This window comes from Martes martes (assembly GCF_963455335.1).
Source record: "Martes martes genome assembly, chromosome: 1".
Taxonomy (NCBI): Eukaryota; Metazoa; Chordata; class Mammalia; order Carnivora; family Mustelidae; genus Martes; species Martes martes.
Genome location: NC_137888.1, coordinates 214,163,449 through 214,176,227, shown reverse-complemented (window position 1 = coordinate 214,176,227; position 12,779 = coordinate 214,163,449). Strand labels below are relative to the sequence as shown.

The window sequence follows — 12,779 nt, the reverse complement described above, 5'->3', positions numbered from 1 at the left end:
CACGCGGTGATTCCGATGAGCAAGGATTCCGATTCGCAGCCCCCGGCTTCTTTTCCGTCCGTTTGCTTGCGAGACGGCCTGGTGGGAGGCCAGGCTGAAGGGCAAGCTGGGGCCAGGCTCCCGGGCCCCGCGGCTGGGAGAGCAGGACCTGCCGAGTGGCTGGAGCATTTCGGGGTTTTGTCTGTTTGCCCGTGGGTGTTTGTGGTTGCTGCTGTTTTAAGGCGCAGCCTGCAATCCGGCTTCAGAAGGAGAAAGCCAAGCAGCCGGGTGCGGGAGAGGTCTGTCCCCAGCACTCCCCGCCCCCCACGGGGGGTGACCTGCAGGGTGGGGCTGGGCCTGCCCCATGAGCTCCAGGACATCCAGGTTCACAGCCAACCGCCCTGGGACCCCCGCGTTTGCGCCTTCAGAGGAATCATGCCTGGAGATTTCCAGGTGCTGTGGTGACACAGGTCACCGTCTCCAGCAGGGCGTGCGGGTGGCCAGACCCTGCTGCTGCCTCCGGGCCCCCGGCCCCAAGCACCCAGACAGGCTGGCACCAGTGCCAGTTGCCACCGTGGCTGCTTTTCAACCATCTTATTTATTTAAATATGAAAGGACATTTCATTTCTCCCCAGTTAGCCTGGAAGAAGGTCCCCTGGGAAAACGGTAAGAAAACGGCTGGCTCAGGCTCAGGACAGCAGGATCGTTGTCCCTGGGAGTGATCCAGAGCCTGGCCTGATCCATGGAGAGACCCGCACTGGCTTCAGGAAAGCCGCGATTCCCCGGGGAGGCCCCTTCACGTTCCCCAGTGCCTTTTTTGATGAGAAAGACAGGCAGTGGGTCCCAGACCCCTGCTCCGTGTTCAGAGGACATCAACCAACAGCCCCCCGAGAAAACCAGGAACGTGCCAGCTCTCCCAGAGCCCAGCTCCTTCAGCAGAAATGAGGAAAAGCCGCCCCCCGCTGGGGCTCCTGGTCACAGCTCATTGCGGGATGCCTTGGCCACAATCACCAGCTTGGACAGCTCGGCCTTGAACGCCCCGGGCCTGTGGGACACTGCAAGAGAAGCACGTGGTCGGGCCCCACCACTCCAGACGCTTTGCATCCTGGGCAGGGTAGGGGCACAGCCCCCGGAAGTGAACTCGACATGGAAAGGCCCCCAGCCCTGAAAGTCTTATGGGTGAGGAACCAAAGAAAGGAGAGGCCGGTGGGCTAGTCCTGAGGGCAGGAGGGGGCCTCAGGAACATTCAGGGTGGTCATTTCTGCCACAGCGAGGATGGATGGGGGTCGGGGGCGGGCTGCGTCACATCCCACTTGCACTGCTGAACTTGTCTGAGGCCCAACGGTGTCCTTCAAGCGGGACCTGGGACTGTGGCCTCCACTGGCTCGTCCCCAATGGCTCAGCCCTGCCCCTCTGCTGTGCACCCAGAGGTCAAGATTCAGCTGGCCACCCCTTCTCCTGTCCTGGACCTCTTCCTGGAACTGCCCCCACACCCTCCAGGACCTGCAGGTGGGGCAGGGCTCCTTCCAGACCCAAGGCCCCTCCTCCCGAAAGCCCCGCTCACCACACCCCCCGCTACCCCCATGCCTGGTGATCCCCACAACCGTAAGGATCCTTCGCCTCACCTCTTGTGCCCCTCAGGACACTCAGAGCTCCCTACGACACGGTTCTACTCCCGAGTCCATCGTCATCATCGCTCACCCCCTTGTTCTCACGCACAGAGCCCCAACTCCGGAGCTTCCCAGCCCTCTTTCTGCTCAGCATCTGCCCCTGAGAGCTGAACACAGCTCAGGACACCCAGCCCCCTCCCAAGACCTTAGGGGTTCCTAACCCCGCTGCCCAGTCATTGAAGCTGTTCCTAGTCACAGAACCCAGGACAGGCTCTGTGGATGTCACAGGGGTCCCCTTCTGGGCAGCAATCCCACCGAACGTCCCTGAAGGGCCCAGTAGATTTTCATGCCCCAAGTAGGGCTTGGCCTATTCCATGAGCTAAGGCTGGTTTTTACGTTTACATAGCGCCAGCCGAAATCAAAGGAAAATGGTATTTTGTGATACGTAATTCACATTTCTGTGTTCTTAAAATCGAGTTTTATTAGGACGCAGCTGTGCCCGTTCGGTGCCCTGTGGCTCACGGCTCTGCTCACCGGGTTGAGTGGTCTCGGCAGAGGCTGTCGCCTCCACAAAGCCCTTTACAGAAACAGCATGCAGACGCTGGGCTGTCACCCGACCCTCTGATGGGGGTGCTGCCCCCCCACACCTTCTGTGCCTGAACCCGGGCTCCATCTCCACAAACCACCTTACGTACCTGCCGTCTTGGTCACTTCAAATTCCTCGCTTTTCAGGGGGACGTCGCTTTCTCGCTCAAACGCAGCTTTTGACTGAAAGAGCAAGCGGAGACACGCTCGTGGGGAAGGAAGGCCCTTCGGCCTGCTCCTCCCGCTCTCGAGGGCAGCGCGGGCTCTGACGCTCTGACTGCGGGCCCAGTCACCGCTCTCTTAAGCACGTGAGAGAAGCCCGCAGCGGCGGCGGTTAATCCGCTTAAGAGATGGTCAAGCGGCTTCAAACTTCATGCCTTTGCTGCCCGTCTGAGGAAGGTACTTTCCCCTTTGGGGAACAGACGCCAACGCCAGAAGCAGGACAGCCTCCCGAATACAACTGCACAAATCAGGCCGGTGTCTCCTTCTATGGGCTCAGTGAGTTTCCCAGTCTGTTGGGAGCTCGGGGGCGCAGGGAGCGGCGGTGCGCGGTGGGAGGCTGGGAGCGGCCCCGCTCGGTGCGCTCCGTGGGCCACGAACCACAAGGCACGGGCAGCCGCAGCACGCCAGGCCCTCCCCACACCAGCGAGCAGGCCGCCCTCACCTCGGCCGCTCCTGCCCTTGCTGTCCCCGCGAGGGTCCCGCGCCTCCCTGCTGGCTTCCCATGGGCCTCGCCAGCAGGGGACACTGGCGGGAGATGGCAGGTGGGGGGTGGTAAGAGAGGGAGGCCAGGTGTCCGGTTCCCGCAGCCGGTCTCTAGGGGTCAGCGGGGTCCTGCTCTGGGCCCGGCGCCCCGTCCCTGGCACACCCCGGCCTGGAGTCCACATGGTGTCCCACGTCTAAGGGCCGGTGCCTGTCTCCGCACTGCCCTGCAGCCCCCGCCGGACGCCCCGGGCCGCCGCCCCTGCGCGTGCGCGGTACTCACGTAGGCCATGCCGTACTCGATCTCCGCGCCCCGCACCTCTGCCCTGAACTGTGTGAAGTATAAGTAGGACTTGCCCTGGGGCCTGCAAAGGAAGGGCAGGCAAGGGGGTCAGCCCCAGCCTCCTCAACATCATCTCTTTCCTGTTTACTAGAACATTCTTTTGGCTCATTTACTGACAAGTCTGGTTCTCTTTCTGGGTCCGAGCTGTTTTACGACAGAACGAGCGCTTTTTCATCCAGCGCCAAAGCCGTTCCAGGTACTGTACCAGGAACCAGGGAATGATGACATCCCAGGGGTCGAGAAGCGCAGGAGTTAACTGGGCAGAGGAGGGAGCGAGCGGAGGGCAGGGGTCCCGGCGGGTGCAAAAGGGAGCATTTATAGAACCACCAGGTCAGCATGGCCAGAGCAGAGAGGAGCTGCATGGGGGATGGGGGCAGCGAGGGGCCACAGTGTGTGCAGGATGAAGAGCCCCGTGTGGCCACGGAGGGGGAGAGCGGACAGGGTTGGGGTGGAGGGGCAGCGGTGGGGGGGCCAGGAGAGTCCTGCTGGGGGCACGTCAGCAGGGAGGCAGGGGAGGTCCAGGGAGCCTCCCGCACCCTCCAAGCCCCAGCGGCTGCGCCGGGCCTGCTCAGCCAATGTGTGAAGCTGCGACAACAGCCCGTTCAGCAGGACCTCTCGCCAAGCGGGCGGCCCCACAGTCAGGGGGGTTCTGGGGCCCAGCGTAACCACAGACCTCTGTGGCTCGGTGCTGGTGCCCACACACCATCATCAGGACGGCCCCTGGGGCCCCTCTGCCTGCTGCCAACAGGGGCTGGTCCAGAGTGGGTGAGACCGTCCCCAGCACTGCCTAGAAGCTCCTGTTTCAGACAGCAGCGGGCAGGGGACTGTGGGTGCTACCTGCAAGCAGGACTCAAACATGGGTGTCCTGCAACGGCCCTTGACGTGATGTGTGCCCTTCTGCCGACCCCCCCGACGGCAGGACCAGGGCTTGGAGGTCTGTGAGTCCCCCGGAATGCGTGCACTACACCAGCCCTACAAGCAACGCCGGCAGAACCAGATCCAGGCCACAGAGACCTGGGGAGCAGGGCCAGGATGTGACGCCATTCCGGCACCCACCCCCATGCGGCTGAGCACCCCGTTCCTTCTGTCCCTTCTCAGGGTCACCGCTCACTCATGCCATAGTACAGGGCAGGGAGACAGAGGGGGACGGTGTGGGGAAGCCTGGCCCCCGGCCTCCCCACCCCCTCTGGGCCTCAGTGTCCATGAGCTTCCCTGGGGAGCCCTCCCCAGCAGTGTCACCCTGCCCCTCCTGCCTGCACGTGGGTGACCACTGCCCCCAGTCCATGCCCCGCAGGGGTGACGGCTCCTGCGCCTGGAGTCACCGCAGGCACCCACCCTCGGCAGCCCCAGAGAAGTGCCTCCTGCAGGGGAGACACACATACACCCCACACAGGGACCCCGGGCTCACCTCCAGATGGTGCAGGTGAAGTGCTGGTGGTCCTCGCTGGTCCCCAGGCTCATCTGCCACTTCTGGGGAGAGAGGGAAGACACAGGTCAGCCCATCTGCAAAGGCAGCCAACCTTCGCTGGGCCTCCCGGCTGCCGCCTGGCTCGAGGGCAGGCAGACGCCTCCGGGAGAGCACACAGGGGTGGGCACGTGTCCTCAGGCGCCTGTCTACACCCACAGGAGGTGCAGCACTGAGACTGAGCCCGACTGTCAGCTACAGGCCGGCGTGGGCTCAGCAACAAGCGTCCCATTCTCAGTGGCAGCCGTCAATGACTGGGGAGGCCACTGGTGGGGGGGAACCGGGGGCGTGTCAAAATCTGTGCCTTGTGCTCACTTTTGCCATGAACCTAAAACGGCTCTAAAAAATAGGCTCTAAAAAGCCTATCAAAAAAAAAAAAACAAACCCTGAAATAAAAGGAGACCCTATATCCGTGCTTGCTGGACCGGGACCAAGTCCTCGGAGCAGACACGAGACCGCAGTGCTTGCGGCTACAAGGAGGACACGGGTGGGACCCGGTGATGGAGGCACCAGGGAGCTTTCTATGTGTTCTTTTGGGAGGGTGTGAAAGTGTTAGCTTTTTTTAAAAAAATCAAGAAAGATTAAGAGTCAGACACTCAGCCGACTGAGCAACCCCAGGGCCCCTGAAAATTAAAACTTTTAAATGACTCCCGAACTACCAGCTTTTTCTAATTTTCATGGCGCCTGCAAACCTGGCGGGCGGACGCAGACAGTCCCTGTGGGCTCCGGGGTGCCTAAGGCGACTGTATGTTTTGTTAATAAAATGTGAGTTTGCAGTCCCCTGCCTGGAGTGATAAGATACTGGTATTCCTGGTTCAACATCAGAGTTTCTTCATAAACAAAACAAGGCCATTTTTAGGTTCATCGCGACGGGAATAAACGGTCCCCCAGATGCTGTCTGCCCACAGCAGGGAACCGGGAACCAGGGACTCTGGCTCGACAAAGGGACAGCTGCGGGCCACACCTACGGACGTGGCGGGTTTTCTCCCTCCCTCTCTAAAAACACCTGTCCGTGGCTCGAAGGCCTGTGAGCACGTGGAAACGGTTTTATGCAATGAAATAGATCTGAGAGATTTTCCACCGCTCTGAAGAAGCTCTTGAAGATGAGGCAAATGTTGAAACACTGCTTAAAAAATTACAAATGCAAAAAAATAAAAATTACAAATGCAAACATTTAAACCAAGAGTTTCTTAGCAAGAGGGTCGACATTCCTCCGAGTGGCCTCCCGGTTCCGTGAGCTTCACGGCGGTCTTGTGGCTGCAGGGCGCGGCGCGCAGATGGTGAGGCTCGGGTTTGGGCATGAAGTCATTCCTGCGAGTGTGTGTTCCGGGGACAGCCTGAGCCCCTGGGGAAGTCAGCACGGGAGTGGCCGGGTGCGACAGATGACACTTAATTGGCGGTTGTGATTAGTTTTTATTAAGATATAAACGACCTGTGGAGAAATGCACCCCTTTTGGTGACAGTTCTAGAAGCTCCAACAAATGCTTCTAGCTCCGTATCCACCATCTAATGAAGATACAGACCAGATCTGTGTCCCTGGGTCCCCGGCCTCTACCCTCTGCAGTTAACCTGCTCCTGCAAATTCCTGGTAACTGCTGACCCCATCTCAGAGTTGTGCCTTTGCAAGACTGTCCCCAGACTGGAACCAGGCAGTGCGCAGTCTGGTGTGGTTTCACTTAGTGTGGGACACTGGAGAGCCTTCCACACCATGGGCCGTGTCCACGGGTCCTTTATTCAATAGCTCGACTGAGAAATATGGACACGCTACACAATTCACCCTCGTATGGCAAACGATTCTGTTTTCTAGCACATGCAGAAATCTGCAACCATCCCCACAATCTAGTTCCAGAACATTCCAGAAAGAAGCTCTATCCCTTCCCCGCCCACATGAGCCCCCTTCCCATCCGTGGATGGGCCTATTCTGGATGTGTCACACATGTGGGCTCAGGGTCTGTCCCCAGGGCAACATGTGGGTGCCGCACCCCTGTATACAGCAGTGATGCTCCCGTGTGTGGTGGACAGACTGTGTGCCTCTGTTCACCCACTGACGGACACCACAGTTGTTTCCGCCTGTGGGCCACCATGAACCCTGCTGCTGTGAAGGGTCGTGTACAGGGTTTTGCATGGGTGAGTTTTCATTCCTGGAGGGCAGACAGCGCACAGTGGGAGTGTGGGGTTATATGGTGAGCACACGTCTAACTTCGTAAGAAACAGCCTGTTTGCGTCCCCACCGAACACAGCTAAGCTCCCCAGCTAGACATCCTGTGCCTACTGTCACCTGCCAGCACAGCCCTGGCCTCCCAGGTGACCCTCTGCCGAAGCCAACCATCACCGAAGGAGCCGGCGTGGGCTGTGCTCCCTCAGAAGTCTCAGCTCCGCGCTCCGTGCACCCGGCGCCCCGCACACCCCCAGCCCGGCCATGGGTCCTCCCGGGCGCCAACCAGACGCTGGGGCTTCCTCTCTCTGATGAGGTCTCTGCAGGAATGCCCCCCGGGGCCTCTCTGATTTCCGTTCCGGCTGCTCCAAGGGGCATCTTCGCGGTGTCCATGTCCGGCGAAAGCTACAGAACATCTAACTATCCCCGCACCTTCACTGAGAATCTGGCCGCCATTCACTTGGGAGGTGGCCGCAGGACAGCCACCAAAGAGCCATCCCTCCGGCTCATGCAGCACCCGCCCAGGCGCTCGGCTCCCTGTGGTCCTGTCACCGCTCTAGACGGCTGCGACAAGTCCGAGCCACGACACGTCTGCTCTGCGTAGAGGTGATTTCCTGCAGGATGCACCCCATCTTCCAAAACAAATTCCAGCCGACTGCTGGAAGTATAGTTTGTGAGCCAACCACTACTCCAGGGCAGGGCTCCGGTCTGCGGCAGCCCCGGCCAGCGTGCGTGAACTTGGCTCCCTCACCCGACAAGGCAGCGGGCTGTCCACCTCTGAGAGTTTAAGTTCAGTCGGAGGAGGAGGTGGGGTGGGGGGCACGAGCTTGCTCTCTTTCAAGCTGCTGGTGACCCTGGGTCAGGAGCACAGAGCAGTGGTTAGGGGTCTGTGCCCCAGGGACCTCGGTCACTTCCCAGCTGGGGGAGCCTGGGCCTCCGTGTCCTCGAATGTGAAACGGGGTAACGCCAGAGCACCGTGGCCTCCTGGGGTGGTGGAGAGGAAGAAATGAGATGTGCACGTGGCTTAGCATCACACAGACGCCACAGGAGAGCTGCTGCTTCGGTTCATGGTCCCGTGAATCAGTTATCTACACACATCCGAAGGCTGCCACGGGAAAAGGGCATGGTGGGACTGGTTCCAGGTGCCGGGCTAGGCCGGGCTGATGGGCTTTGGCTCACGATTAGGAGGAACATTCCAGCACGTGGCTTCATCCCACAGTGGAGAGGACCAGCTGGAGAAGCAGTGAGGCCTGGAGGTGAGGCAGGAAGGGGCGGACGATCGCAGGAAGCCGGGTCACTGCTTGTTTGCTGCATTTCGTTAAAATAACGTCACCGGGAATCATTTACTTACAAACAAGACCTATCCAGAGTACCAGAAGTCGCTCTTGCCCGGTGCTTTCCAATGAGGGAGAATTCTGTCCTTCACGGAACACTGGGCAATGTCTGGAGATGTTTTTGGAAGTCAGGACTGGGGGGCTGGGGTGCTCCTGGCCCTGACTGGGTGGGGCTGGGGAGGCTGCTCGAGGCCCCATTGCCTGGGAAAGCTCCCTCAGAGAGCGAACCGGCCCCGAATCCTGGGCGTTAGCCGTGCTTTGGGGGGGACAGAGCCACTCCTGCCCATTTCAATGTGCTGTCCCGAGGGGGAGGAGGGCGGGCTGAGAACCGGCCTGCCGGGAGTGACAGGCACAAGAGCGGCTCCCAAGCAGCCCCCATCTCTACAACTCTGCACTGTCAGGTGACACAGTGCCGCACACTGTTCTGGAACGAGAGTACTTCCTAAAGTCTGGTTGCTGGGGAGGAAAAGCACAATTAGGGACAAAAAGATGGGGAGCGCCTGGGGGGCTCAGTCAGTTTAGCCTCTGCCTTCAGATCAGGTCATGATCCCAGGGTCCTGGGACTGAGCCCCGCATCGGCCTCCCTGCTCAAGGGGGAACCTGCTGCTCCCTCTGCCTCTCAACCCCGCTTGTGCTGTCTAAGAAATGGACAAAATCTCAAAAAAAAAAAAAAAAAGAGAAGATGGTTTTTACTGATTTTTATAGTGATGATGAATTCTTCCTTTTTTCTTTTATTCTTTCTAACGACATTGAGCAGAAAATCTGTGTCTTCCCGAACACCCGCAGCTCTCCTGCCCGGTAAGACCAAGCAGCAGTATGCAGACAGCACTCCACGCCAACACTTTATTCTCGGGGTGCCTTCTGACAGCGCGTCACTGCTAGTCCGTGGCGGTGGCCGTTGCTGCACCCCAACTTCGCCACCTTACAACCACTACCATTTCTTCTCTGCCGGTTCTGGGGGCCAGAAGTTCAAATCAAGGTGTCCCCAGGCTAGGCTCCCTCTGAGGGCCCGGGGGGCAGGATCTTTCCTGCCTCTCCCGGTTTCTGGTGGCTCCAGGTGTCCCTTGGCTTATGGCTGCGCCCCTCCGTCTCTGCCTCCGTCTTCACACGGCCTTTTCCTGTGTGTCTTCTCCTCTTCTATCAAATCTCCCCTGAGTGTCTCTTGTAAGAGGAGCTGCCACTGGATCTAGGCCCCCCTGTATAACCCAGGATGATCTCTTCATTGCAAAATCCTGAACTTACTGTGCAAATATTTTTTTCCAATTAAAGTTACGTCCACGGTTCCAGGAATTAGGATGTGAATGTATCTTTGGGGGTGGGGGGTTATTCAAGTCACTACCCTGCGTGATAAATGACCACAAATTTAACAGCTTAACTGCACTCCCCACTGCTCAGCTCTCAGTCCCCGAGGCAAAGGCTGGCCACGGCGGGCCCTCTGCTCAGAGTCTCCCCAGACTGGACTCAAGGTGTCAGCAGACTGTACCCCTGACTGAGGCCCAGAGTCCTCTTCAAACTCATGTGCTTATGGCGGAATTCAGTTCCTGCAGGGGTAAAAGCGAAGTCACGCCACCTGCCAGGGGCTGCCCTCAGCTCCTAGGGGCCACCTGCCCTCCCGGCCCTGCGCTCCCCTCACAGCCAGCGATGGTGAGTCACTTTCTTCTTATGCTTCGGATCTTTCTTATTATTTCTCGGCCACCAGCTGCTGGAGAAAACAGCCACCAAGAAATGGGGACCTCAGTCCTACATGGCAAGGAACTGAATTCTACCGACAGGTTGAACGAGCCTGTAAATGAGACCCTGCTGGTTGACAACTTGATTTTGGCTTTATGAAGCACCCAGCTGAGCTGACTGTGGCTTCTGACCTCCAGAATTGTGAGATAATAAATGGGTGTTGTTTTAAGCTGCTAAGTTTGTCATGATTTGTCAGGCAGCACAGAAGGCAAATAAAATACTCCTAAGAGAGGCTGATGGGCGCAGCACGTCTGTATCACACAGGCCTCTTTCTATCCAGACACTTGTTCACTCTGGAATTACAGGGGGAATCTGCCATCACTTGTTACCTTAAGCATTATCTTTTATTGGTGAGACAAGAATAGTTCAATGGGTGTAAGTTAATTAAGGTTTGACCCAACCCCACTGCTTCCTGGAGAGCATCTCTCCGTGACAGTGGATACTGCCACACAAAACTACGTGGAATTTTGAACAACTCACCTCGTTGGTCCCTCCTTGAGAAGCGTAGGTGAACGCACAAGTGTATTTGTCCTGGAGAATGGAAGGTGGAAAAAAGCTTGTTAGGAGGTGATCCTTAGTGCTTATGGTGCAGGGTCTCAGGATGTCCTTCTGAGATCCAAAGTCAAGACGATCCGTCTTTTGAGCATCTGCACTAAGCGGAAGGAGGCAGCGCAAGATTCCTGGCTGATGTCCCAGGAGGCCCGCCCCGCAAGGCCTCCCAGTGTCTACCCACGTAGGACTGCCCTACCTGCCCCCCCCACCCCCTTCGGGCATTCCTGAGTCAGGACAAACAACTCAGGTGGCTTCTGGGGGATGGAGAACAGGAAGAGGGGAAGGGGGAGGTCCTACACCCTCGAGCACCCACCCATCTAGGCACATGGACTTTGGAAGCAGGTTATGGACACCAGAAAACCCATCTCTGCCCTGCTGTGGGCCTCAGACAAGGGAAGCTTTTCTGAGCCTGTTTCCCTCAACTGTGAAATGGTCCTAACAAATCAAGCACTTGGCACAGTATCTGGCTATAAGGAAGTACTCAATAAACAGCACTACGGACATCCCTTACAGACAGGGAACGCGAAGGAGGGAGGGGAAGGGCTTCTCCAACAAGCTCGGGGGAGGGCTGGGCTAGACCCAGGCTTGCAGACCTCCAGGTGAGGTCTTGCCTCACCCCTCACTGAAAGAGAGGGAGGGCCTCGTGCAATGGAGAAAAAGAGCAACGTCTGTCCACTTCCTCCCTCGTCAGAGCTGCAGCTGGGCTGACCTTCTGCAGAGCCTGGAGGCAAACTACCCCTCAGCCTCCTCTCTCCCCACCTCTGCGGCGGCTCAGCCCTCCAGTGGCGGGGGGATCGCCTGGTCTGGGAGCGAGGGCTGCCTGGGCACGCTGGCCATGTGAGAGGAAACAGGCACTGAGGCTGGGGACCCACCCCCTCCGAGTCCCCGCACTCCAGGACTCCCGGCTCCTGTAAACTCAGTCGCACCTCAGTGGTGACCGCGCCCCCCAGACCCCAGTCCCAACTCAGTCTCCGCCCCCCGAACGTCCGCGTCCCCTTCTCAGGGCCCGCCCCCACCGGCGCCACCGCTCAAGCCCCCGGGGCGGCAGCGGTACGTACCCCCGGGCCCACGTTCTGGGAAAAGGAGTGCACGACGCCGCCGGGTCGCACATCAAACGCTACCGTCGTGGGCTCGGACACCGCCTCCGCCGGCCTCAACGCCGCGGCCGCCAGCAGCAACGCAGCCCACAAGCTCGCGCCTCCGCCGTTCCTCCTTTCGCTGGGCGCCGCCATCTTGAGATCGGGTCTGCAGGGCTGGGGCGGCGACGGGACGCCGCGAGGGACACGTGGGGCATCCGCTCGAGGCCACGTCGGCGGCGTCCCAGCCACGTGACCTGGCGCGCCCCGCCTCCTCCCGCGCCGGGGCTGCCATATTGGGGCGGGGCTTGGACTTCCGGGAGGAGTCCCTGGGGTGACTGGTCCTGGAGACCAAGCGCGCTGCAGCTCCTAACCCTGAGAGAGCCCGCAGCTCTTCCAGTTAGTAAATGTAGTAAGTTCCGTCCGGAATGAGGGAAATGGACGATGACCTCAGTTGTTGCCCCCAAGATCCCTGGGTGGATCTGAAAATTAGAGGAACCCTCGTTTAGGATGGAGTGGAGAGGCCGGCAGGGAAAGCTCTGCACCCTAGGAGTCAGTTACAGACCCAACAGGAAGGCCAGCCCCTTGCAAGTCCATAGTATGTTAACCACTACCTCAGGGCCCTAGCAGGAGGAAGGAAATTTTCCCCTGCCCTGGCAACAGCCCAGCCAATCAGAGGCAGCCACAGCTCAGCCAATCAGAGGCAGCCAATGAGAGATAATCACAGCGCAGCTAATGAAACACAGCCAGAGCCCAGCCAATGATAGACAGCCACAGCCCTGCCCGGCCCAGCCAATGAGAAGTCACCACACCTGGCACTGAGGGCAGTGGACTTTTTTTTTTTTTTTAAGATTTTTTTTAACTTATTTGACAGACAGATCACAAGTAGGCAGAGAGGCAGGCAGAGAGAGAGGGGGAGGCAGGCTCCCTGCCGAGCAGAGAGCCCCATGCGGGACTGGATCCCAGGACCCTGGGATCATGACCTGAGCCGAAGGCAGAGGCTTTAACCCACTGAGCCACCCAGGCGCCCCGGCAGTGGACTTTTTGATTATAATAGCCGCTCCTGACTTGCTCTTTCTTCCATAAGCGTAGTCGTTTCCTTTGTTCTGCAGATTTGCCTCCGGTTTTTGCTGTAGCTCGCTTGCCGTGGGTTGCAATTCCTTACTATTCCTGAATAAACCTATTTTTACTGGTAAAATAACTGGCAGTTTTATTTTTTAAGGTTAACAGATCTAACAATTGATGGG

General features: G+C 58.7%; 1 protein-coding gene across 2 annotated transcripts; it reads right to left on the bottom strand.

Moving 5' to 3' along the window:
• Positions 1-558: 558 nt before the first annotated feature.
• Positions 559-11,756, bottom strand: MYDGF (myeloid derived growth factor). 2 transcript variants are annotated; one of them, XM_080799630.1, is made up of 6 exons: positions 11,515-11,756; positions 10,385-10,435; positions 4,628-4,689; positions 3,160-3,241; positions 2,285-2,357; positions 559-1,034 (listed from the first exon to the last, which is right to left on the bottom strand). In XM_080799630.1, the coding sequence occupies exons 1-6, from the start codon at positions 11,686-11,688 to the stop codon at positions 955-957; spliced, it is 522 nt and encodes a 173-aa protein (XP_080655756.1). In that variant the 5' UTR covers positions 11,689-11,756; the 3' UTR covers positions 559-954. The 2 variants fall into 2 exon arrangements, with proteins under 2 accessions (XP_080655756.1, XP_080655757.1); XM_080799631.1 differs by lacking the exon at positions 559-1,034 and adding an exon at positions 2,050-2,166 and having other exon boundaries at positions 11,515-11,713.
• Between the last annotated feature and the right edge of the window lie 1,023 nt (positions 11,757-12,779).

Bases quoted from the DNA above. Each gene is read 5' to 3' on its own strand.
- MYDGF (XM_080799630.1), bottom strand. From the start codon at position 11,688: ATGGCGGCGCCCAGCGAAAGGAGGAACGGCGGAGGCGCGAGCTTGTGG. The intron at 4,690-10,384 runs GTGAGTTGTTCA...CTCTCTCCCCAG, and splicing joins CTCAAGGAGGGACCAACGAG to AAGTGGCAGATGAGCCTGGG. The intron at 3,242-4,627 runs GTGAGCCCGGGG...CTTCCTTTGCAG, and splicing joins TTCACCTGCACCATCTGGAG to GCCCCAGGGCAAGTCCTACT.